Source organism: Cyprinus carpio, chromosome A9, assembly GCF_018340385.1.
Source record: "Cyprinus carpio isolate SPL01 chromosome A9, ASM1834038v1, whole genome shotgun sequence".
NCBI lineage: Eukaryota > Metazoa > Chordata > Actinopteri > Cypriniformes > Cyprinidae > Cyprinus > Cyprinus carpio.
In genome coordinates, this window is record NC_056580.1 from 30,425,394 (window position 1) to 30,452,859 (window position 27,466).

A 27,466-nucleotide genomic window follows, 5' to 3' on the forward strand; every position below is an offset into this window, starting at 1 on the left:
TGTTTTTGAAACACGTGTGTTATAACTCAAAAAACCCAAAGAAAATATGATCAGATATTGGTTGTTATACAGCATATTGGTGACAATAATCACCAAATATGGAGCTGTTCAGAGTTCAAAATCTGACTAAATAGGTGTTCTATAGTTAGTTCAATTGACTACAATGAAAGCCATTCAAAAAGTCCGTGGCTCTTTCATAATCAGTTAATATAAAGGACTTTACAAACAGTTTGGTTTTCTGTGGTGTCAATTAGTCACACACAGACATCAATAATCAGAATATGAACCTCAACAATGGTTACGAAAAAAAAAAACATGCTGCAATGCATGCTGGGTACTGTTGTAATACAAAACTCATCCATGGCTCCCAGCATGCTCTGCTGCATTGTTTTTTTTTTTTTTATGGTCACCATTGTTGAGGTTCATATGCTGATTATTGATGTCTGTGTGTGACTAAATGACACCACAGAAAACCAAACTGTTTGGAAAGTTCTTTATATTAACTGATTATCACAGAACCACTGGCTCTTAGACTCACTTTTTACTGTAATCAATCCAAACTAATTACACAACACATAATTCATCAGAGATTAGACTCTAAACAGTTCAATAATCAATGACTGTTATTACAAATATATAGTATAACAACCCACATCTAGGTACAGGTTAGATAAAAAAAAAAATTCTAACCTGAATGTACTGTAAGTTGCTTTGGATAAAAGCAGTTTCTAAGAGTGTGAGTGTGTGTATAACACCTGATGATATTTTCTCTGAGCTTTTGAGTTACAACAAATGGTTACAACAGCCAAAGAAAAAACTAAGACAGAAATCAAGGGTCAAGAGCCCAACTAAAGCAAACACTGATCTCTAACATGGTTACTTTAAATGAAAACATAAATCAACATCTAAACCTTAGTTAATTCTCAATCAGATCTTCTGTAGACGTCTGACAGAAATAAAGTCAGTCTGGTTATTAATAAGTGGAGCTGGTGATGCTGTTTGTGGGGTTGTTTAATCAGATCTTGAGAGATTTAATGTATTTTATTTCAGTTTATTTTATCTAAGGCTGTGTCTGAAGTCAGTTGGAGTTCTTGTGTTTCTCTTTTCTTCAGTAATTCTGTTTGTTAACAGCAGCTGTTCATCACTAATTCACAATTATCACTCAATTAATCACTTAATTATTTAATTGAAATGTATATCTTCTTTCAGTGAACTCAACTGAATTAAGTTCAGAGTACTCACAACTATTAGTTTTAAAACTTAAATGGTTTAAGGCAATCGGTTGCCTCAAACGGTTTGAGTAAACCCAACTTGTCAGGTTTTAGTGAGGCTGTGTCTGAAGTCAGTTGTAGTTCCTTTCTCTCTTTTCTTCAGTAATTCTGTTTGTTAACAGCAGGTGTTCATCACTAATGCTCAATTATCACTAAATTAATCACTTAATTACTTAATTGCAATGTATATCTTCTTTCAGTGAACTCAACTGAATTAAGTTCAGAGTACTCATAACTGTTAAGTTTTAAAACTTAAATGGTTTAAGGCAATCGGTTGCCTCAAACGGTTTGAGTAAACCCAACTTGTCAGGTTTTTAAGGATATCTGTTTACTCAAACGGTTTGAGTTAAGTTACTTGTCGGGTTTTACAGTGCAAATAAAAGTAAAATAAAAATGCATGTTTTAATAAATATGTATCCAAAGGGGTTTGATTGAGTAGAATGTGAAAAAGAATGAATATTTTATTTATTTATTTTAAATATGGCTTTTTCTTAGAATGGCTTTGAGTTGTTTAATTGGCAATTAGTTTTCAGAGACTATAAATTGAATGGACAAAAACACTAGCTTATATTAAAAGTAAAGTCTGGTTACACAGTTCTTTTCTCTAAATACCTTTGGAAATGTGCTCAAATTAACTTAAATTGCTATTTACTTGTGATTTTTAGTTAGTTTGAGTTCAGTGTTGTTATTTTTGCGTTGATGGAGGGACCTTCAACCATTTCTGTTGCTGGGCATTAAAACAGTGTTAACCACAGAAAACCAGTAAAGATAAAGTGCGTGTGATAAAACAGTCAGTCATTTAGCTGCTGATCTGATGAGCTTCAACACGGTAAGACAAACACACTCATACTTCAATGAAAACTGATGATTATTGCTCATATAACATACGTGTCTTAACGTGAGAAATGTTAAGAATAGGGAGATGTACATGTACTGTTCATGAGTGTATAAGTGCTGATTAATGCTGTATTATAGATATATTTGATGCTGATGTCGGTCAGAATGGCTCCTCGTCTTCCTCTGATCTTTCTGCTCATGATTCACGGTGAGTCTCTGTCTGTTACATTCACATTAGAAATATAATTTAATTGTATTTGCAAAAATACCATAATGAGTGAAAAATAAGCAGTTTTCAGTGCTTTATGTTGATGTACTTCCTTTTGAAACAGGAAGTCAAAGACCCAGTGACATTAAAATGTTAGTTTTGTGGCTTTAGTTGAACTACACACTTTCTTCCGAGAAAATGTCCACAAATATTAATGATCCGCACATCTTAATAAAATCAGCTTTGATTATTTTTATTTTTATTATATAAAAAAAAACGATTTTTCAATGTTTTATAGTGCAGCATGTTGTTCATGGCTGATTTCTTTCCTCTGGTTTCACTTCTGTCTCTGTTTGTTTATTTCTGTAACATTCTCCATCAAAGCTGAAGTCATTCACAGTTAGATCATTATTAATGGGGTCATATGATGTTGCTAAAAAGAACATTATTTTGTGTATTTGGTGTAATGCAATGTGTTATGCGGTTTAAGGTTCAAAAAAACCATTATTTTCCACATACTGTACATTACTGTTTTTCCTCTATGCCCCGCCTTTCTGAAATGTGTTGATTTTTACAAAGCTCATCCTTCTGAAAAGCGAGGTGTGCTCTGTTTGGCCAGCTTTCCAGTGCTTTGTGATTGGCCGAATGCCTCAAGCGATTGACGGAAATGTTATGCCCCTTAACTGTGAAGCGTGTCCTGGACAGAACACCGGTGCGACAAGACAAAAACAATAAAACCCATTACAAACGAGCCGTTTGTTGCATCCAGTGGGGACATAATTACTGATTATAATGACTTTATAATGACTGTGTTTTTACACTTTGCGTTGCATCGCGCCACGTAAACATAAAACAATGTCTGCATTTGTGATCGGAAAGGACAAACAACAAGTGCTACTCTACACTGCTCAAAACTTGCGTTTGAATCATCAGTCACAAATTCTTTTAATTTGAAAAACCACTAACTACTGATTTCTAGTTGTGTCCTCTTTTGGAAGGCCAAACAAAGTAGTTTCGATTTTACAATGAAACAGCATCTCCACAACATGGCGCCGGCGGCAACAGCAAGTTATGCCTTCTTTTTTCTGTGTGAACATTTGTTCGGCGTTATGCAAATCTTCCCACATCATGACGTAGACGTGGGGGCGTGTTAGAATGAGGTGTTTTAGGAGAGTGTGGACGAGTCTTAATTTTTATAAAGAAGTTGACACACACATAAGGTTCATCAATGTTTTTCTATTTTGTCATATGTGTATGCCTTTGAACTTAAATGGACTTGCAGTTGTTTTATCCTTTTTTGTGATTACAAATATATGGAGCAGCCGTGACTGAACAAGTAAGCGTTTTCTCATTTTATGTGAAATAATTAAATACATTAGTTGGATTTAGCATCATTGATGCACACTTCTGACACAAAGTAATAAACTACTGTAACAGTAACTTTATTTAAATCATAAATCATTGGTAAAATATCAATGCTGGAGACTTTTTAAAACTTTATAAGAACAAAACTTCGGTCAAGTTTGTTTTGCGATAGTTTTCATTCATTTCCCCCCCGCTGGTGAAATCATGCGTATGCCGTTTGCTTCAGAAAGGCATGTTAAGGGCGGGTTTTTAGAGTAGCGCTGGTCCGACACTGGAAGTGCAGTATTTGCCCCACCTGACTCATTAGCCTTGGCTCGCACTGGCCAGACAGTGGAAAAGCGTCAACCCCTGCGGTAGACCGACTCTGCTTGCATTCATTCACACGATTTATCGAGATGAGAGGTGACCCCTCCTGGCAGTGTGATTTATATACTGTTATTTCACCAGACACTGACGCTTTGACTATGAGTACCAGTAACATGTCAGAAGTACCAGTATGCACAAAAAAGTGCTAGTACGCTAAAGACTAAAATACAGAAGTGCTGCGTACCGGCCCATTTCAAGCACTGTTCCCTGTAATAAGTCACTGTTTTACAGTAGTAGTAGTAGTAAAAAGCATTATCATGTTATGGTCCAGTGTAGCTGCTAAATTATCAATTTCATCCTGATGAATTCTGTGTTTCAGGGGTTTCTAGTGCTGATTGGGGTGTGAGTTACAGTCCTTCACACATCTGTGCACTAAAGGACTCATCAGTGATAATGAGCTGCACTTATACATACCCTACTGAATATAATATCACGAAAGTGTTCTGGACCAAAAAACGCATAGAGGCTCCAGATCTGTCTGAGGATCCTGAATACAGTCAGAGGCTTCAGTATCTGGGAGACAAACAGCAGAACTGCACCATCAGACTGAGTCATGTGACACAGAAGGATGAACACATGTACTATTTCAAATTCATCACTGATAAACCTGATAAGAAATGGACTGGTTATCCAGGAGTGACTCTTACTGTCACAGGTGACTTTCATGAGGCTGAGCTTTTCTTCTGTGCATTATGTTGAATAATAATCAGTGTATGACAGCAGCACTAGATATAATGTGTGTGTTGTGTTCAGATCTTCAGGTGGAGGCTCCTGAGAGAGTGACAGAGGGTCATAATGTCAGTCTGACATGTAAAAGCAGCTGCACTTTGACTGACAGAGCAACATTCATCTGGTACAGAAACTCACAGCCATTAACTGAGAGAAGAGACAGAAACAATCAACTCCTGCTGCAGTCAGTCAGAAGAGAGGATGCAGGCAGATACAACTGTGCTCTACATGGACACAGTTACATCTCTCCTGCTGCTCATCTCAGTGTCACGTGTGAGTACAGACTGAATGAGTTTAACTGTGGCTCTTGTGATATCAAATAAAAGAGGGAATCAATCCCAGACACAGATCACGTGTTTCTGAAACACAGCAGACTTTTCTACAGCTGAAAACGAAAAAGTCAAACTGATCACCTCAACTATAATATTGTGGCTCCAAATAAAAATGCATACGTGTTCAGAGCAGTGGTGTGCACAGATCTCTGCAGGGGCAAAACTGTGTTCAGAGGGCTGGTGGGATCCTCTTGGTTAAAATTGATTGGAGGGGTACCTTGATAGGACCAAAAGGGCAATTTACCATTTATGATTAAAGGGCCGTGAAGACTCCACTGGTTCAGAGTGTAAATAATTTAATACAGATAAAAAAAAACAAAAAAAAACAAAAGATGATGTGGTTCCATCTGACATCTGGAGACTTTCAATTAGATATTTCTCCTGTAGATCCTCCAGAGAATCCTGTGATCTCCATCAGTCCATCTGGTGTAATAGTGGAGGGAGATCCAGTGACTCTGAGCTGCAGCAGTGATTCAAACCCTCCTGCTCTGAACTTCAGCTGGTTTAAGGAGGAACGTTTGTAAGTACCCCCAGCATTGCACATTATGTGTGTCTCCCTATATCTGACACACCCACTTCAGTCTTGCAGTCTTCAGTAATGAGCAGATGAGTTGAATCAGGTGTGATAGATGAGGAAGACATACAAATGCAGGGCTGGGTGTCCTCCAGGACAGGTTTGAAAACCATTGATCTACAGCATCTCAAAGATCAGCTCTGATCAGAGTGGAGAATACAAGTGTAGATCCATCAATAAACATGGAGAGAAATACTCTGCTGCTGTGATTTTAAATGTCATGTGGAAGTTAATGATCATCTGTACATGTAAATCATAAATTTCTAAAATGTATTGTGAATTTGCATATTTGTCTTTTTTAGACCCTCCCAGGAACGTCTCAGTGTCTATAACTGGATCTGGTGTAATAGTGGAGGGAGATTCAGTGACTCTGATCTGCAGCAGTGATTCAAACCCTCCTGCTCTGAACTTCAGCTGGTTTAAGGAGAATCAAAGCTCAGCTGTTGGATCTGGACAGAGTTTCAGTGCACTACAGAGTGGACGCTTCTACTGTGAGGCTCACAATCAACATGGATCTCAGAGATCAGACGCTGTTACTGTCACAGGTGAAGCTTTTATTAACACACTCCTGTATCTTCACATCATTCATCAGTTTGTTAATTATGATGATCTTCATCTTTCAGTTCATGCTGGTGCTGATGGGAACGTGATTGTGATTGCAGCAACATCTGGAGGAGTATTCATCATCATCATCATCATCAACAACAGTCAAATCATATATAATACAATTCCAATATAAAAAAAAAAAAAAAAATTGTTGTCAATGTATTTTTTCACATTTGGTTAAATGTAGCATGCAATTATATATAATAAGGCATTTATATTTGATTATATTAGTAATCTTATAAACAGCATTCATATTTTACATGAATTGAATAGAGTTCTCCATATGCTGTCAATGATATTATCACAGGAGGAAACAAAGGAGTGTTAAAACTGAAGATCTCACAGTCAAACAGGTAAAGCAGAACAATCTCAGTATTTTATATAAAAAAATATAAAAAATAAAAATCTGATTTCATCCGATGTGGAACTTGATCTGAAACGTTTGTGACAAACTGTTGTAGACTGAGAATCTACAGTTCGGATCAAACTGATTTACATTTCTTAGTTAATGATGTATTTTCTTGTCTTTCAGAATGATCTTTATGCTGATGTGTCACAGAGAGTTTCAGTCCATGACGAGTCTCTTTCTGAACCTGATCCAGTCAATGATGCTCTGTATGTCAGTGTGACACCCAGCAGATTCAGAGGAGAAACTCCTGAATCCAGAGATACTGAGGAGATCCAGTACACAACTGTCCAACATCACAGAAAGAAAGAGAGGAACAGACCAGAAGAAAATGAATGTCAGTATGATGAAATAAGAGTTCATCAGCTGCCATGAGGGGAGAAAAAAACAACATCTTCACCAGCACAGATCATCTAATCAGAGCTGTAACATCACTGTTGTCCTGTTTCTGTTTTTTCAGCCAATCAAATGTTCAAACTGCGAAAGAGCCTTCAGTGATCTACAGCAGTGTCAAATGAGAGAGTGTATTATGTTGTATTGTGTATTTATGTGTGTTTAAAAAAAAATCCATGTTTTACTTTGTATGTTCTTATAACTATGTTTAATGGACCACAAAACCATTCTTAAGTGTAAATGTTTCGAAATCGAGATTTATATGTCATCCTGCACCCCATGTTACGTTATGTGTTGGGGAAGTCGTGGCCTAGTGGTTAGAGAGTTTGACTTCTAACCCTAAGGTTGTGGGTTTGAGTCTTGGGCCGGCAATACCACGACTGAGGTGCCCTTGAGCAAGGCACCAAACCCCCAACTGCCCCCCAGGCGCTGCAGCATCTGCTCCGTGTGTGCTATGTGTGTGGGGTGTGTGTGTGGTGTGTGTGTGTAGTGAGTGTGTTGTGTGTGTGTGTGTGTGTGTGTTGTGGTGTGTGTGTGTGTGTGTGTGTGTGGTGTGTGTGTGTGTGTGTGTGTGTGTGTGTGTGTGTGTTGAGTGTGTGTGTGTAAACCCCCAACTGCACTTTGGGTGGGTTAAATGCAGAGCACAAATTCTGAGTATGGGTCACCATACTCGGCTGTATGTCACGTCACTTTCACTTTACACTGCAGCTGAAGAGCTTTAGTGGGGGCTGGGGTGCCAATAATGATTTTTGCTATGAATAAAATATAAAAATAAAATAATTTATATTTTCTCATTCTATTTCTATTACCTTGCTATTTTAGTGGATAGAATAAGTAGCCTATGTTTTGGGCTAAATAATATCTATGACATTTAGGCCACATCCTCGCAAGCCGTGACTCGTCATCATGATTCTTAACTTGTCGCAACAGGCTACATGAGAGGACTCTCTTTTCATTATTTTCCTGCTTTAGCAAGTTAACTGAATAATGGAAATTTGTTGTATATTTTAATAAACCCACAAATAAAAATGTGGTGGACTGAGTCACTGCTGGCTGAACTGGACAGGCAATTTTCACATGAAGCATATTTTTCCCCCTTGTCCCAAAACAGCTTATACTACTGTTTCAGCCTATGTTTGATCAATTTAGCCTTCTCAAATCATCATGACTTGCCTAAAATAAAAATTAAAGGTATCATAAAGATAAGACTCGAGTAATACATCTGTGAAGGGTCTACTTTCTTTGTATGCACTCACAATATCAACAAAACGTTGTGCTTTTATAAAGTAAAGAAAACAAACATGATGCGCTTTCTGCCATCTCGTCTTGAACAGAAGCGCTTCCCAAAAATGAACCGAAACTCAGCGAATACATGCTTCACAGACATGATAAATATATCTATAGAAAGCTTTAAATTACTACTTAATGAAATAATACAAATACAATTCAAAAACAAAAAACTCTTTAATTATAATCATAATCCATAAAGATGCACTTCTCTCTAAAGGCGCTTCTAATGAGGAGATGCCGGCAACTTCATCCTTGCTACACCGACTCAGAAAACACTTTTTAATAACAAATAATTCAAATATCTCCTTACTGTTTTCCCCCGACACATTTGGGGTAATAACTTTTTCTGATGCTTTGCGGCAAGCTTAAGCCTATTGTGTGAATTTGAACACAGAACTGTTCAGCTGAACTATGACGTACAAATTGGCCCAAAGCCAATTAAAAAGTCAGGCGGCCCGTCGGGCCCACGGGCTGAAATGCAGGGCTCTAGTTCGGCTACATAAGAAATAAGTTTCTCAGTTATAAGGAGAATAAGAAACTGGCTCTGATCTAGCACACATAGAACGATTTGACAGAAAATTTGTCAGAAGAGATGAAAGAAAAATAGTGGTCATCTACACAATTTGGAAAGGGCTTTTCTGCATTGTTTTTATTATTATTTTCTATTTATTTTTTACTCTTTGTACAGCAGTTAATCTTCTTTCTAAATGTATTTTAATGTGTGCCCCCCCCCCCCCCCCCCCCACGCATAAAAGTGAAACTCCGCCTATGCAGCCGCCCATTGTTGAGGGCATCTCTGGGGGTAGCTCTTCCTTGGACGCACAGCCAGGGAGCAGTAGCAGCACCTTCGTCACTGGTAAATTAGCTTTTATCTGTCTTTGTACAATGTACAATGTTTGGTTGCTGCCTTGCATTAAGAGAAATCCAAATGTCTGTTTCATCTGTTAAATCTTCAGTAGCCTAGTGATTAATTGCATTGATATCAATTGAACTGCTAAGCGTATTTCGGGTGAAAGTGATTTTTTCTCTGTGTACTTCATTATAATGACATTGTGTTTCTCCCCTATTGTGTAGTTTCACACAATACACCAACACTTGTACCTGTTCCCATGCAACTGGTGGCTGAAACGTGCAGTAAGTGTTTTTTTTTTTTTTACATCAGTAGGGAAGACAGCACATCACTTTGTAATACCATTTGTTTCCATTGCACAGAACACTGAAGAAACCCTCTCAGATGACTGTCTATTGGAGGAAGAACCTGTAAGTGCATCAATAACCTCTGACCTAAATTTGTATATACTCAGGTACTTCCTATTCTGACTGCAGTATGAGTTGCAGGAATCCACGCCTGCAATGAGGCCTACAGAGAGAAGGGAGACCGAGATGTGCAGTGTTGAATTTTTATTTATTTTTTATTAATGCTTATGAAAAACAGTGTGCTACAATTCTGTCCCATGCAGCTCTGCCACTAGGTTGGTCCAAGTGCACTGGCTGGAGGTCATCATCAGGCTGCACCTCCACCACAGGGGTCCTCTCCTTTCTGATGGTGGCAATATTGTATAATGCATGATATTGTCCTGCATTGTAGCGGGTTTAAGGGGTTGGGTCAGGGAATGGAGTCATGAAGTCATGCCTGCAGGCATAGCCCCTGTCTCCGACCAGGATCCTGTCGTAATCACATGTACAATGCTAAAATGCAGTTCTGTTAGGCCCAGAATAAGTGTATGTAATAAAGTGAGCCACACATCTACAGTATATTTTCCTTACCACATTCAAAAAATGTGCACAAACGTGACTCTCTAAAAATTCTGGAGTCATGCACGGATCCTGGGCATTTGGCTGCCATATTGTTAATATATTACATAGTCACACACCATCTAAGAGAGTTTATTATTTTGCTATACTTGAATACATAATTGTTTATATTATATACCGTATTACTAATCTATAATGCTCAGAATCCTAATAGTAACTCACCTGCACATTTATACTGTAAACTCCCTTTCGGTGTGTGTGCAGTCTATGGCACCAATCAGATTAGGGAAGCCTGGGGACAATCGAATCATATTTACTGGCATGGTCATGATTGCATGATCTTCGTTAACAATTATAATGTACCTGCAATAGTGAAAAAAACTCTGTTTTACAACCTGTGGCTCTGAAAATAAATAATTTAGTCTTGAAAATAAAATAAAATAAATATCACTATGCTATAACCAGTAGATGGCAGCAGAGAAACACTATTTAGCAATTTAGCAAATACATATTTAATGGATTTCTTTCATAAATTGCATTGACTGCCATAAAATATGAGACACCAATGTTTCAGGAGTTTAGGACACAGAATAGGACACGTTTATTAAACTGTATTTCCTATTTGGGTTTGTGTATATGCTTTATTTCTGAAGATTAACTTTTTTTTTTTTTTCAAGCCATTGTTAGATGCCAGTGTTTGCTGGCATAGCTATGAAAAGATTTGATTTCAAAAACAGTATCATAACTGTTAAAGTATTTCTTATGATTTTAAATCTGCATTTAACCTCAGAATGATCTCAAAGTAGAAAGAGGTGCTGTGCTTCAAAATAAATTATTATAATCTTAATTCAAGCGATGAAAGCTTTTGAAAGTCTTACAGTAATTACAACCCCAGTTCCAGAAAAGTTGGGACATTTAGTGAAACGACATAAAATCAAGAATATGTTATTTGTTCATTTTCTTTAACCTTTGTTTAATTGACTAAAGTACAAAGAACAAAAATATTCAGTGTTTTCACTGGTCAGTTTGTAAATATTATTTTTGATTTTGATGACTGCAACACAATCCCAAAAATTTGGGACAGAGGAAAAAGTAACAATATTTAACATGCAAAGCTGAATGAAAAGAAGTTTATTTCAAAAACACTTTCTCATCAACTAGCGTTGCATTAGCAAAATAAATAAATAAATAAATTCTATAGACATTTTCCACCACAAGATGGCACAATAACAGCAAAAGAGTACCTAAATCTCTATGTTTTTTTTTTTTTTTTTTTTTTTTTTGCAAATGCAACTACAGTATATGAAATTAAAAGTATAATGCTTAAAAAGGCTTGCCTTGATCGTCTGGTAAAGTACACTGACAGCCCCTCCACTGTATAATACACAATACAAACATAATGCACACAATATGGGCTAATTTATATAATTTGATAATCATTTGGTTAATGAAATCTGTGAAACAGAAGTGGTCTGCCAAAGTAGCATGTAGTATTCAACAAATAAATTACATTTGTAGGAGGCGATCAGACGTTTTAATTCATTTCAAAATTGGTGTATTTATGTTTTTTATTTATACACACATTTTCTCAATGCCTTTTTGTTTTTTGTCTAGATGTATATTTTCTCACAATTAAATATACTCCAGCCCGAGCTGCTGCTGCTGCTGTTTCTATCAATGCTGCTGTTCCTGCAGTTAATTCAGCTGTTCCCATCTTAGCAGCCATCACTTCTATTGCATCACACATCATGAATGGTAACTAGAATAAAATTAATAATAAAAACAACAATTAACTTTCCTAATTAATGGCTACTACACTGTAAAACCCGACAAGTAACTTAACTCAAACCGTTTGAGGAAACCGATTGCCTTAAACCATTTAAGTTTTAAAACTAATAGTTGTGAGTACTCTGAACTTAATTCAGTTGAGTTCAATGAAAGAAGATATACTGCAATTAAGTAATTAAGTGATTAATTGAGTGATAATTGTGAATTAGTGATGAACAGCTGAACAAACAGAATTACTGAAGAAAAGAGAAACACAAGAACTACAACTGACTTCAGACACAGCCTTAGATAAAATAAATTGAAATAAAATACATTAAATCTCTCAAGATCTAATTAAACAACCCCACAAACAGCATCACCAGCTCCACTTATTAATAACCAGACTGAATTTATTTCTGTCGTCTTACAGAAGATCTGATTGAGAATTAACTAAGGTTTAGATGTTGATTTATTGTTTCATTTGAAGTAACCATGTTAGAGATCAGTGTTTGTTTTAGTTGGGCTCTTGACCCTTGATTTTTGTCTTAGTTTTTTCTTTGGCTGTTGTAACCTTTGTTGTAACTCAAAAGCCCAGAGAAAATATCATCAAGTGTTATACACACACTTACATTCTTAGAAGCTGTTTTTATCCAAAGCAACTTACAGTGCATTCAGGTTAACATTTTTTTTTTTTTATCTAACCTGTACCTAGACGGTGGTTGTTGTACTATATATTGGTGATGATGATTATTGAACTGTTTGGAATCAAATCTTTGATGAAACAGGTGTTGTATAATTAATTGGATTGATTACAGTAAAAGTGATTCTAAGAGCCAGTTGTTCTGTGATAATCAGTTAATATAAAGAACTTTCCATTTGGTTTTCTATGGTGTCATTTAGTCCACACAGACATCAATAATCAGAGCCATGGATTAAAAACAAAACAAAAAACAATGCAGCAGAGCATGCTGGGAGCCATGGATGAGTTTTGTACTACAATAGTACCCAGCACTGCGCAGCATGTTTTTTTTTTTTTTTTCGTAACCATTGTTGAGGTTCATATTCTCATTATTGATGTCTGTGTGTGCCTGCCTAACTTACACCATAGAAAACCAAACTGTTTGGAAAATCCTTTATATTTAACTGGTTATGAAAGAACCACTGACTTTTTGAATAGCTTTATGGTAAACAACTGAACAAACTATGGAACACATATTTAGTAAGGTTTTGAACAGTCACAAAAAATATGATTAACAACACCAAAAACCTTAACATATTTTCCATAGATTTTTGAGTTATAACAAACATGTTTCAAAAACACATGACTACAACAAAAATACTAAGACAGAAGTCAAGGGTCAAGAGCCCAACTATCATGCCCAACTAAAGCAAACACTGATCTCTAACATGGTCACTTCAAATGCAACAATAAATAACATCTAAACCTTAGTTAATTCTCAACAGATCTTCTGTAGACGTCTGACATAAAGTCAGTCTGGTTATTAATAAGTGGATGGTGAAATTAACAGCAGCTGTTAAACTAAAGCTCAATCAGCACTTAACTAATCACTTGATTACATAATTGCAAAGTTTTAAAACTTACATGGTTTAAGTAAAGGCAATCTGTTTATTCAAACTGAATTACCCACAAACAATAGACAAAATTTAAAATTCAATATATATATAGTCACAGATTAGTGACTATTGTATATTGTGGACTAATGTACTCACGACTGAAGTGCCCTTAAACAAGAGACCAAATTTAAAGTTCAACTAAAATGTATAAGTTCAAATAACATTAAATGTTGCAAATTTCACGATGAGATTACTTGTATTTCCGACTCACAGAAGCGCTGTGTGAGTGATTCACGTGACATAACATCCAAAGCCGTCCAGCAGGAGGCGACAAACAGACTGTGAAAAAACAACTGACCTTTATAATGAGGGTGAAATAATGAAGAAGACACACTGTGTTTGACAGTGTTACAGTGTCATAGCTCATTTATCTTAGATTTTAAGCTGTATTTAACTTGTCAAATACAGAAGACTTATTATACAAAACTTGAATATTGGGAAAACTTATAACATATACTGTGTAGACTGATGCTGTATTATAGATGTATTTGATGCGGATGTCTTCCTCTGGTCTTTCTTCTCATGATTCACGTTTCTCTTGAGTCTCTGTTATAGTCACATTCGAAACACTCTAATGTTTTTATTTAATTTGATTTTCAAAGATCCCATACTGACTGATTATTGCCCAGTTTTCTATGTTGACATTTCCTTTTGAAACAGGAAGTTTTGCTACTGAATATGCATTAGTGTTTATTTATGTCACAGCATTAAACATGAATTGCCACTTTGCTACTTGTTAGTGAGTGTCAGGCGGTTTAGGGGAGGGACTTTCTCACTCTTCAGAGCATCTGATTGGACAGAAATCTTTGTATCATGACATCATGGCAAATTTTGGCCCCTTTTTCTCAGTGAAAGTGTTTATAAATGCATATTGTTTCAAAGGAGTTCAGTAGCACATAGAAGAGCTCAGAGTTGATAGACATGAACTAACAGCAAACAACTCCTGTTTTGAGCTAATTTGGTCTTTAATAAAACTAGCTTTATTTTCTTAGTCTAAAGAATGTTACGTCATTTGAATATCAATTCTGATTGGTCAGTTTTGTAATGAGAGAGTTTATGCTGTAAACCTCCTCTGGTATTCACACAATAATTTAAACTTATCTGGGCTTCAGCAAATACATTTTGTTTGTTTCCAAGTTCTGCACGTATCACCTGCTTTTCTCTACTGGACCGTCAGTGCTGTACGGAATCACATGATACACTAACAAAGATATCCAGATGACAGATAAAAGACTTTTGAAAGAGGAGACTGTCCAAAAGAATGACTAATACTTGATTTATTTTACTGTAAATATGGCCTTTGATTGACAATTACACATTAGCTAATATTACAACTAAAGTCTGGTTACACATTCCTGTTCTCTAAACATCTTTTTAAAATGTGTTTAAATTAAATTTATGTCTATGTTATTGTTATTTTTTTGTACGTTTGCATTCAGAGATGTTATTTTCTTGTTGAAGAAAGGAACTTCAACTATTTCTGCTGCTGGGCATTAAAACAGTGTTAACCACACCAAGTCCATCAGACTAAAAATATACTTGCATGTGAACAGTCAAACAGTCAGTCATTTGTCTGCTGCTGATCTGATGAGCTTCAACACGGTAAGACAAACACACTCATACTTCAATGAAAACTGATGATTATTGCTCATATAACATACGTGTCTTAACGTGAGAAATGTTAAGAATAGGGAGATGTTCATGTACTGTTCATGAGTGTATAAGTGCTGATTAATGCTGTATTATAGATATATTTGACGCTGATGTCGGTCAGAATGGCTCCTCGTCTTCCTCTGATCTTTCTGCTCATGATTCACGGTGAGTCTCTGTTACATTCACATTACAAACACTCTGATGGTTTTATTTAATTGTATTATCAAAGATAAAAAGTTAGGCTTTGCAGACAGATTATTAATATTTTTGGCAATTTTCTCAGAAGAAAGTGTTTAGTTCAACTAAAGCCACAAAATTAATTAAATTTAATAAAATTAGCTTTCAGTCTTGTTTTTAATTTAATGTTATTTTTTTCTTTCTTTTTTTTATTTTAAAGTGCAGCTTGTTATTTGTGGCTGATATCTTTGCTCTGGTTTCACTTCTGTTTCTGTGTATTTATTTCTGCATCATACTCCATGAAAAACAATAAAGTCATTTACACTGAGATCATTTTTAAAAATGCATAGATTCTGAAAAAAAATATAATATAATATAATATAATATAATATAATATAATATAATTTATTTTAATTTAATTTTAATTACATTTTTAATATAATTTATTTTATAATTAATATTTTCTGTAATGAATCACTGTTTTCAAGTTGAAAAAATGTACAGTATTCACATGCTTTCCAGAGTTTCATGGTCCAGTGTAACTGATAAAACAACATTTTCCTGCTGATGAATTCTGTGTTTCAGGGGTTTCTAGTGCTGATTGGGGTGTGAGTTACAGTCCTTCACACATCTGTGCACTAAAGACCTCATCAGTGATAATGAGCTGCACTTATACATACCCTACTGGACATCAGATCATGAAAATGTTCTGGACCAATACAAAAGAGATAAAAGATAAACATGAAGAGTCTCCAGATCTGTCTGAGGATCCTGAATACAGTCAGAGGCTTCAGTATCTGGGAGACACACAGCAGAACTGCACCATCAGACTGAGTCATGTGACACAGAAGGATGAACATAAGTACTATTTCAGATTCAGAACCGATATAGATCAATGGATTGGTAAACAAGGAGTGACTCTTACTGTCACAGGTGACTTTCATGAGGCTTCACTCTTCTTCTGTGCATTATGTTGAATAATAATCAGTGTATGACAGCAGCACTAGATATAATGTGTGTGTTGTGTTCAGATCTTCAGGTGGAGGCTCCTGAGAGAGTGACAGAGGGTCATAATGTCCATCTGACATGTAAAAGCAGCTGCACTCTGACTGACAGAGCAACATTCATCTGGTACAGAAACTCACAGCCATTAACTGAGAGAAGAGACAGAAACAATCAACTCCTGCTGCAGTCAGTCAGAAGAGAGGATGCAGGCAGATACAGCTGTGCTCTACATGGACACAGTTACATCTCTCCTGCTGCTCATCTCAGTGTCACGTGTGAGTAGGAATTTAAGTTTTTATTTTTGAAAATCAGCAGTTCTTGTTAAAGTCTTGTTATAAACTTTTGTAAAAAAAAAAAAAAAAAAAAAAAAAAAAACCTACAAAACAAAAAAACACTTTATTCACATTGCATTTTTCATTTTATTGCTCAGATTTGATTTATATGTGTAGCGGTTTACATTATTTTCTTTCTATCTTTTTTTTTAATTCTGGCAATATCGGATTTGAGTGTGAACTGCACAGAATCCTCAGAACTGAACACAACACTGCTTCAGTGTTACTTTAACACTCTGTAGATGGGGATGATATATAATTGTCAAACACTGCTAGGAGACCCAAAGGTTGAGGATCCACATGCAGTTCATTGTAATAATCCAGAAACATATTCAGCTAAACAGGAAATAGTTCAAAACACACAGGCAAGCAATCCAAAAAACAAACAAACAAACAAAAAAACACCAGGAAAGAGACTCAGGCAAACAGGGCAAATCCAGAAAACAAGCTACAGGGTCAAAACCAAAACAAGAAACAGACAAACAGAAGTGCTCAGAAGTACAGCTATGACACACACAAGACTTTGTAATGAGTGAGAAGAGATAACCAGGCTTATATACGGTGAGCAAGGCACCAAACACCCAAATGCTCCCCGGGCGCCACAGAAAAAATGGCTGCTCACTGCTCCAGGTGTGTGTTCATGGTGTGTGTGTTTATTTTCATTACTTACTGCTGCATATGTGCATTTGAATGGGTTAAATGCAGATCACAAATTTAGAGTATGAGACACCATACTTGGCTACACGTAACATCACGTTATGGGAAATGTAGTCCTTGATAGAGTGGAAGTAGTCTGGGATGCAGTGCCCTCTGGTGGCTATCAAGGACACTCCAGCTGGTGAACCTGACAATAATGTTTAACTCCTGTTTAATTGCTGTGTGGTCATAGTGCTGAACTGACCCACAAAAATCAATAACAAAGATAGCACGCAGCACGCTGTCATTCACCAGTAAACCTGGAGGCCACTCAGGTCAGCATTTACGTGCTCATTTATAAGGCGACGTGCCACTGGATCCAGTGAGATCATGCAGAAAAGATAAAAGGACATGGACAAGGAGAAAAAGTGCAAGTTTTGAGGTTATAGATCTGTCACCGAGTCGCAATGAGTCAAAAAATGTGCAGAAAATAAATTAATAAATAAATTTGGGCCACTTTCACCTGCAGTCTGAATGTAAACACTGTGACTTAAATGAATGTAATTCACCTACAGTACTGCAGTACTTTAGAAATATATAAAAATGATTTAAACTATATATGCTATAAACTTAAATATATTTACAAAAGCTGTATGTGTCCTTTTGTGCCTAGCACTGATGCCAATTTTTATAATGAAAACCGTAAAACCAGTCACATATAAATGAAGTTTACTGTACTGTAAATACTGACACCTGTAGATCCTCCAGAGAATCCTGTAATCTTCATCAGTCCATCTGTAATAGTGGAGGGAGATTCAGTGACTCTGAGCTGCAGCAGTGATTCAAACCCTCCTGCTCTGAACTTCAGCTGGTTTAAAGGAGGAACGTTTGTAGGATCTGGAAGAAACTACAACATCTCAAACATCAGCTCTGATCACAGTGGAGTATACAAGTGCAAGTCCAGAAATGAACATGGAGAGAAATACTCTGATGCTGTGACTTTAAACATCATGTGTGAGTATATAAGATTGTTTTTATAATTTCAGCTCACATTAGTAATTTTTAAGAGACAAAATGCTGTTACTGTCACAGGTGAAGCTTTTATTAACACACTCCTGTATCTTCACATCATTCATCAGTTTGTTAATTATGATGATCTTCATCTTTCAGTTCATCCTGGAGCTGATAGAAATGTGACTGTGATCACAACAACATCTGGAGGATTATTCATCATCATCATCATCATCATCATCATTTTCATCAACATCATCAACATCATCATCATCATATGGTTTATAATGTGAGTTTAATTATAAACTGCACTGACTTCATAAATGCACTTTCATATTGTATAAGTTCATTTTGGTGTAACAGAAGGAAATGGATCAGCTGTGTGTGATTATTAGTAATCTTTTAAAACATTCATATTTTCTATCAATTGAATGCTGTGGTCCATATGTTGTTGATGTGATTTTAACAGGAAACAAAGGTGTGTTAAAACTGAAGATAACAGAGTGAAACAGGTAAAACATTCAAACACAACTTTACAGAAGCAGAAAATCAATCCATCAGCTGTTATGTGTTTCAGACTGTAACTGTACAGAATGATGAGAAAATAAAAGTCTTTTATCAACAGAATCCAGCAGAAAAACCTTTAAAAACTCATATTTCTCTCATATTAGACAGTGATTTCTGAAACTGTGTCTGCAGCGCCCTCAAGATGACGTGACACATGATTTAAGAAATAAAAATATAAAAACACTTATTTAAATGTAAATGTTTGTTTAAACTTGTTGAACTGTTCTCATAACCTGAACACAAAACAAACATAAACCATGAGCAGCCGAGTCTGATTCACAAACAAATGACTCATGAGTCTGTTGTTTTAACGAATCATTTAAAAGCCTGATGAGCTCAGGATTTATTGATATGAATTAGTCTGGCAAGTCCATTTTTACCCACCAAAAATCCTATATTTAATATAGTGCTATACATGTTTACTTATATTACCTGCTGCTATTTTCTTTCTCTGTGTCTGTAGATCTGTGATCCCAGTGAAGACACATACACAGCTCTTGAGCTCAAGTCCACGACCTCTGACCTCTACGACACACTCACAGTAAGTGAGACGTCAAAGTCAGATCATCATCACAGATGATCACATGACCATCTCTCGCTCTCTTCCACACAGACCGTTCGTCCCAGACCTCCTGAAGACTCTTGATCCTAAACATGAGAATCCATCAGTAAGTGTCTGAACTGCAGCTCCTCTCAAGATAATCAATAAAACTCTCTTCAGTTCTAGTTTGACTGGTTCATGAAGCTTTTGGAAGGTTTATAATGTTGTTGATGAACTTCAGTCAGTCGTTCTTCTTCTTGTTGTTTGTTCAGATCAACAGGAAGATGCTGCAGTGAGAGGCGGAGCACAAAGGAGCCAATCCTGAGCTCTGTGGGCAGAGCCACATATGATTGACAGGCGTCATTAGTGAAGAGCTTAAATACATGACGTAACAGTGGAATAAAATGAAAGTTAAAAACTGGTGAATTGTCGTCGTGTAAATATATAATGTTATAATTAAGTCAGCAGAGCAAAACACATGAAGTGATATTCAGTTGTGAGATACAACCACTGTTTTATTATTTCACAACATTTTCCTGCTTTTAAATCATAATTGATCATTGTACCCTGATACTGAACAAAATCATAACTGTGCACCTCACAACAGACAATGTATTATTATATGGTGTCAAAGTGCTGCTCAGTATGATCTGTTCTTCTGTCTTTGTGTTTCCCTCAAACTACCAGCAGAGGTCACCATCTCTGCTCCTGACATCAACACTGATGTGCATCAGCTATGGAGGTAAATCAGTAGCTAAACTTGAGAGGTTGAAAATCTGTGAGAACTTGTCATATTAACATTCATATTTGTAAGTTGAAATTTACACTCACAGCTCTGATGTGAAAAGCTGAATCATTCAATTTGCACAAACAGACAATGATCATAACACCCGTGTTTTGAATTGGAAGTTGTAGATTAATAGTCACAAATGTGTAAAATGACATTCACACAAAGTAAATGACATGCACAAATGTTTATGACATATTTACTTTTGTACTTTACTTCATTTTCGCTGCACAATGTCAAGTCGGCACTTACAAGCTCTCAGATCTGGCGGTACAAGTTCACATCCTAGCGCTCTGACTTTTGCTACTCCTTTTGCTGTATTCTGTTGCAAAACTCACTTGTGTATGCGGATGTGAGAGAGCAGAGCCGGGGACGGGGCTTTGGTGCGAATGAAGACATTTTATTGGTCGATGCCTGATGAATCTAGTATCTTAAAATCCTGTAAAAGCTAAGGATATTCAGTGAAAATAGTTTGCAGTGTTTTACAAATAACTGATACATATGCATAAAACACAAATTTCTTTCTTGGCAAGTTGCGATGGCTGGCGTTGTTCATTGGTCAGGCATCGACCAATAAAATGTCTTCATTCGCACCAAAGCCCCGCCCCTGGCTCTATTCTCTCACATCCGCATACACAAGTGAGTTTTGCAACAGGAATACGCAAAAGGAGTAGCAAAAGTCAGAGCGCTAGGATGTGAACTTGTACCGCCAGATCTGAGAGTTTGTAAGTGCCGACTTGACATTGTGCAGCGAAAATGAAGTAAAGTGCAAAAGTAAATATGTCGTAAACATTCGTGTATGTCATTTTCTTTGTGTGAATGTCATTTTACACATTTGTGACTATTAATCTACAACTTCCAATTCAAAACACGGGTGTTATGATCATTGTCTGTGTGTGCAAATTGAAAGATTCAGCTTTTCACATCAGAGCTGTGAGTGTAAATTTCAGCTTACAAATACGAATGTTAATATGACAAGTTCTCACATTCAGATTTTCAACCTCTCGAGTTTAGCTACTGATTTACCTCCATATCCCTCCAGCTTTGAGTATGAATGAAACACACACTGCAGGAGTGTTTAGCGCTCCGTGATGTTCATCTCGCTTTCTGGGTCCGAATAAAATATCAGGTCATGCGCAGACTATCCTGTCTCTTTGATTTTAAATCTATATTTATTTACATCTGCTCTTGAAAACCTCTATGCGAACACACTTGACCAAAAAAGTGCGGGGGAAGAATTTCGGTGATATTAAAAGTAATCTACGCCCCTGGTTTTAATGCATAAAGCCACATACTTTTACATTAAGTGTTTTAGAATGTCCCGATGATTCATTCATGAATTCGACTGGTCCAGAAGATTAAACTTGCAGCAGCTAAAATCTTGTGATTCAATAAATCAGACATAGTGAGTCAAGTTAACAATAAACAACTGTGCATTATAATGAAGGCTTTGGAAAACTGCACAGCGTTTTTAGCTTTTAAAACAACATACTCTGTCCTACACCAACTACAAACAATTGATCAATTTGTCTAAACCCCTGTGTTGGTTAGGTTTAGGGGCGGGTTTAGGTGTAGGTCATTTGTACAAATTCATATGGGTTGCAAGGGGTCTGAGAATGCGGGACTCTGGGTGCGTCGACAGGCTCCGAACACATACAACTTTTTCATAGAATAGCCTGAATATAAACATCACAACTTTAACATTTTGCATATTCAGCATTTACAATTGCCAACGTGACACTCTAATTGATCATTTATATATATTACACTTCCACTAGACTTTACCCTTTATCTAAAATAATAACATGAGAATGATGATGTAAAATATATTCAGCATCTAATCCATATTCTCAGTAAAGAACATACACTCCGTTTGTTATCTGATGTATTACATTGAATGACGAGACATATGAAATTCGCTCATCTACATTCACTCAACTGTAACGCATAACACACAGTTTAACAGACATCACTGCCAAATAATGACCACGTATGTAAATTAGAGATAATTCATAACGTGAAACATATTATCTCTTATAGATTCAAATAGTATTTATACTTTAACCAGTTATAAAGGACTTTTGCGCTAATCGCGGGGGCACTTATGCTAACCATGTGCTCAACACGACGAACTCATGACTCACTATAAGACAATGAAGAGAAGAACGCATTTGTGATGGCTTCTCGTTTCTGCATTTACTACGAATGAGCATCACTGGCGCGCCGGGCTACTATGAGATGCGTGCGATGACGTCATCACGCTGGTAGGCTATGCCAAGCGAAAATAATCAATTTAATAAATGCACAAAACACTCTTTCTTTTTAAACATAAAGTACAATAAAACATTTAAACCATGTTTAAAACTATTGGGAAAATTAGCATCACACTAAAGAAAATGTACAAACACAAACGGCCTGTACTCACTATTACACTCTCCCCTACAGGATAAGATGTCGTCCCGACATCTACCAATGCCCTTCTCAATCAATCTCAATCAATATTGCTTTCTGTTAACAAATTTCTTTCTTTTCTCTTTTTTCCATATAAATCAATTGGCAAATGTCATATATTGACAAGAGTCTCAAAGTTCAGCAGCAATAGTCCATTTGGCGGGATTGTTGTCAGGAAAGGACAACAAAAAAATATATATATATATCTCACTTATGCCAAACGAAACAGTCCATTTGAAACTTAGAACAGTTTAACGTGGCTGTGTTCAGAGCCCTAAAACTGTCCATGTTCCCTAAATGGCACAGCAGTATCTGCTTTGCTGTTCATTTGAGTTCACTATTGATTGTCCATTGTTCATATATGTTTTCCAGGCTCTTCAGTGTGCATATTAGAAAGGCAGTTCATAGTTTATCAAATGTTCCAGTATGTGTGACCAGATATCAATAGTCCATATTATTTGCAACCCCAGGGTAATTGGTACTATAACCAAAACAGTAGGTCACTTAAAGATATGGTAGATCAAAGTTAGTAGCAAAAAGGTGGGGCTTGGTGATAATAAAAGGGTATTGTTGACCAAGTGTTTGGGACTCTGAAATCCTGATAATAGTCACCACTCATACTCTGCACATTGCGACATACTGGTGTCCCAAAGGTGTCGTAAGTGAACTTTTTTGGGGGCCGTCGCATTCTTGTTGTTAACTTGGAACTGTTTTGCTCCCCTGAGTCCATGTTTCTCTGTTCTTGTGTTACAGGTGCTCCTCTCTCGACTAACTCTGTTTCCTCAGACTCAACAGTTGATCTGATCTCCTGAGCCTCCTGTCTGTCTCTCATGTTGTTGACTTGTCTCTCTTCTCTAGGCTCAGTTTCCAATTCATCTTGGGTTGACTGTGGATGTTGTTCATGAGCTAGTCTATGGGTACCTACTGATGATTCAGGTAAGTCTGACTCCCTTGATAACACATCTCTATTTGTCCCATGTTGTCCATCAGTCCTTTTGTCTCTTTGTTGGTATCCCACTCTGAAGCTGTACTCATCTTCCTCACTTTCACTGTTGGCCTCTGGCACATACTCTCTGTTCCTTCCAAGCTGACTCCTCTTTTTCCTCTGTTGGTTAGGTGTGGAGTCCTTTTTAGGTAAGTAATCACATGGTAGAAGTAGATTTCTGTGTAAGACTCTTGACCTTCCTTTCCCCTGCTCAGGTTTCACCTCGTAAATAGGGACATCCTCCATGGCTTGACGGATTACAACGTGAACTTCGTCCTCCCAGTAGTTCCTTAGCTTTCCAGGACCCCCCCGTGGGGTGAGATTTTTCACCAGGACTCGGCTTCCAGGGTACAGGTCAGCACATCTTACTTTGTGGTCGTAGTTCCGCTTGTTCCTTTCAGCAGACTTTTCTGCATGGTCCCGTGCAATCTCGTAAGCCTCTTGCATTCCCTTTGTCCAGCGTTCTACATACTCTCGCTGATTAGTGGTGCCGCGGTCCTGGTCAAGTCCGAACAACGCATCAACGGGGAGTCTTGGAGACCGACCAAACAACAGGTAAAATGGCGAGAAACCGGTAACCTCACATTTAGTGCAGTTGTACGCGAAGACTAGTTTGTTAAGTGCCTCCTTCCAATTGGATTTCTCTTTCTCCGTCAGAGTCTTGAGCATCTGTAGTATCGTTCGATTAAACCTTTCCACCTGGCCATTTCCTTGGGGATGGTAAGGGGTTGTTCTTGATGCTGTTATACCACTGTACTTCCTTAGTTGGTCGAACAACTGGTTCTCAAATTCTCCGCCTTGGTCGTGGTGGATCCTCGAAGGGAATCCGAACTTAAGGGCAAAATCATTGAACAGTCGGTCAGCCACCGTTTTGCCTGATTTTGATGTGGTAGCATAGGCTTGAACAAATCGAGTAAAGTGATCGATGACGACGAGAATGTACTCATATCCTCCTTTGCACTTATCCAGATGGAGAAAATCAATCGAGACCAGCTCAAACGGGTAAGTTGTCTTGATGCTCTTTAGCGGTGCTCGTATCTCCCGACATGGTTTTTTCTGCTTAATGCATGGACACGCCCTTAGGACATAATGCTCAACGTCCTTTTGCATCTGTGGCCAGAAAAAACGGTCTCTAATAAGGCTTGTTGTCCTATCTAGCCCTTGGTGGCCCATCTCATCGTGTAGTTCCCGCAGGACGATGTGCTTGAACTTGGCCGGTAACACAAGCTGAGTTCGCTGTGACGTTTTACGGTACAGTATGCCATGTTCATCTAACTGTAACTTGTCCCATTCTCGGATTAAACCTCTGAACTTTGGTTTGACTGCCCGCCACTGCTTTGAGCCTGGCCGGGACCCAGACTGTAAGTGCTCGACGATCACTTTGATGTCCTGGTCGTCACTCTGTGCCTGTCGAATCTCCTCTTTTGACAATGACGTTGGTGATACTTCATCTGTGTCTCTCCATGCCATTACATCCTCGCATCTGACAGTCATGCTGGGACCCAGCTCATCCTGGATTTCGACTGCTTGTATCATTGCTCCGATGCAATTTGATGGAAGCTCCTCTGTGTACTCTTCCATCACAGTCTCTACGTCCAACGGTATCCTAGACAACGTGTCTGCATCCACATTCTCTCTTCCCGGCCGGTAGCGAATTGTGAAGTGGAAATCCGCTAACTCACCGACCCATCGGCACCCGGTTGCATTGAGTTTTGCAGACGAGAGTACATAGGTCAAGGGATTATTATCGCTGTACACAGTGAAAGTTGGGGCGTAATACAAATAGTCCCTGAATTTTTTCACAGTCACAGCCCACTTTAGGGCGAGAAATTCCAGCTTCCCACTGTGGAGGTGGTAGTTCTTCTCAGCCGCAGTCAATGTTCTGGACCCGTAAGCGATCACCCTCAACTTTCCACCTTGCCGTTGGTATAGAACAGCCCCCAGGCCTTGATTTGATGCATCCGTATGCAGGATGAATGGTTCAGAGAACTCTGGGAACCCTAACACAGGTGGTCTGACCAAACACTCAATCAATTTCTCCAAGACTTCTTGGTGGTCCGCTGTCCATTCAATTTGCTGGTTTGATGGCACCACAGAACCTTTCTTGCTCCTTTCTGTCCTTTTCTTTGCCTTTGCTGGACTTTCCCCATCATTGGCTTTGCCCTTCAAAAGGTTATACAGTGGACTGGCGGTTCTTGAAAAATCCTTTATGTACCGACGGTAGTAGCTGAGCAGGCCCAAGATCTTACGTAGCTCACCTACAGTGCTTGGTCGCTTGTCCTTCAAAGCTGTTACAGCAGCCGTGTCGGCTGGGTCCAGGCGACTACCCTCTGCAGACACAATTCTGCCCAGGTATCTCACTTCGTTCTTGAACATGTCGCATTTCCGTGGCTTTAATTTAATTCCATGGGTACATAATTGCCTCAGTACTCTCCTCACGGCCTCCACTTGGTCATCAAATGACTTTGTGAAGACCAAGACGTCGTCCAGATATGGCACACAGATCTTGTCTCTGCTCCCCCTCCAAACATTTCTCCATGAACCGCTGGAACGCTGCCGGAGCATTCATAAGGCCAAAAGGGATGCGTATCCATTCATACAAACCCCAGGGAGTTGTGAATGCTGTTAGTGGCCTGCTCTCTGGGGTCATGAAGCCTTGGTGATACGCTTTCCCTTGGTCGAGCAGAGAGAACCAAGAATTGCCCCCCAGGCCATCCAAGACATCCTGCACTCGAGGAATCGGCTGACGGTCAGGTACTGTCTTCCGATTCAGGTCCCTGTAATCTATACACAGTCTGAGGCTGCCATCCCTTTTTCCGGACACACACAATTGGCGAAGAATAAGAGGAGTTGGACTTTTCTACCCACCCTTGAGCTATTAAATCCTGTAGGTAGTCTTTCATCTCCTGGTACAAGGGCCTTGGAACTGAATTGTATGTCCGAGCTACAGGTGTACTGTCATTCAAGGAGAGACTCATTTGAAGTCCCTTTGCACAACCAATGTCGTCGTCGGATTTTGAGAAAACCTGGCACTCCTCCCTTAACATCTGCTTTGCTTGTTGTTGTTGCCGTGCAGTTAGATGGCTCAAGTCAACTGGTGGGTCCCACAGGCTGTCTTCCTCTGTTCCCCTTGGTGTCTCCTCGACCGTAATCTGAGTCACAGATCCTGTTCCCCTTGGAGATATCATCGTCGCAGGTAAGACTGATGTAACTGGTTGCACTATTCCCAACTCCACTCTACCTCCTAGGATAATATCGTGATCGGTCTCGTTCGTCACGCTCAGAGTGACTGAAGGGCGGCCACCTTTTTTTCACCTCCAGCAGAGTGTCAAACAGTTCTAGGCCCTCAAGGTATTGAGGGTTGACGCATGGCTCAAACAGCAACACGCTGTCTTGTCTCACATGTGGCATTTTTATCTTGCACTGTATTTGCATGATTGTGTGCCTTGGTATGTTCACAGATCCCTTGGCCGTACTCACTGTATACTCGCCAAAATCATCAGCTGTCACCAGATTGATGAAGGTATACACTTTGCTTCTTTTCAGGTTGGGAAAGGCGCTTACAACAGTTTGATACAACTGCCTGTTAGTCGCTTTGTTCAAATTGTCTGTATCTTTTTGTTTCATCACTTGCTCGATTACATTAAATCCAATTATAGGTTTAGGGAGTTGCTGACCTTTTAGAACAAGCATAGGGATGACTAATTCTTTCACTCTTTCAGCAGGGGAGGCCAACTTGAATGTCACCTCAACCCATCCTTCGTACGGCATGTCAGTACCATTGGCC

The 27,466-nt window shown here is 38.1% G+C and overlaps 1 protein-coding gene, 1 long non-coding RNA gene and 1 pseudogene across 2 annotated transcripts; all 3 read left to right on the forward strand.

Annotated features, from left to right (window-relative positions):
* The first annotated feature begins 2,059 nt into the window (after nucleotides 1-2,059).
* On the forward strand, nucleotides 2,060-6,530 carry LOC109052392 (annotated as a pseudogene).
* Nucleotides 6,531-6,561: 31 nt separating this feature from the next.
* On the forward strand, nucleotides 6,562-7,524 carry LOC122146180. The gene is made up of 2 exons (XR_006160878.1): nucleotides 6,562-6,641; nucleotides 6,821-7,524. It is a non-coding gene; the product is annotated as an uncharacterized LOC122146180 (long non-coding RNA).
* Nucleotides 7,525-14,999: 7,475 nt separating this feature from the next.
* LOC122134345 (B-cell receptor CD22-like) lies at nucleotides 15,000-19,878 on the forward strand. Its single transcript, XM_042764418.1, has 10 exons — nucleotides 15,000-15,136; nucleotides 15,283-15,352; nucleotides 15,950-16,297; nucleotides 16,396-16,644; nucleotides 18,097-18,351; nucleotides 18,508-18,637; nucleotides 18,818-18,860; nucleotides 19,379-19,456; nucleotides 19,529-19,583; nucleotides 19,729-19,878. Exons 1-9 carry the CDS (start codon nucleotides 15,122-15,124, stop codon nucleotides 19,559-19,561), a joined length of 1,221 nt encoding a protein of 406 aa, XP_042620352.1. The 5' UTR covers nucleotides 15,000-15,121; the 3' UTR covers nucleotides 19,562-19,583; nucleotides 19,729-19,878.
* Nucleotides 19,879-27,466: the final 7,588 nt, after the last annotated feature.

Excerpts from the sequence above, each read along its gene's own strand:
- LOC122134345 (XM_042764418.1), top strand. Across the intron at positions 18,352-18,507 it reads TGTGACTTTAAACATCATGT|TTCATCCTGGAGCTGATAGA; the intron begins GTGAGTATATAA and ends TTCATCTTTCAG. Across the intron at positions 18,638-18,817 it reads ATCATCATATGGTTTATAAT|GAAACAAAGGTGTGTTAAAA; the intron begins GTGAGTTTAATT and ends TGATTTTAACAG.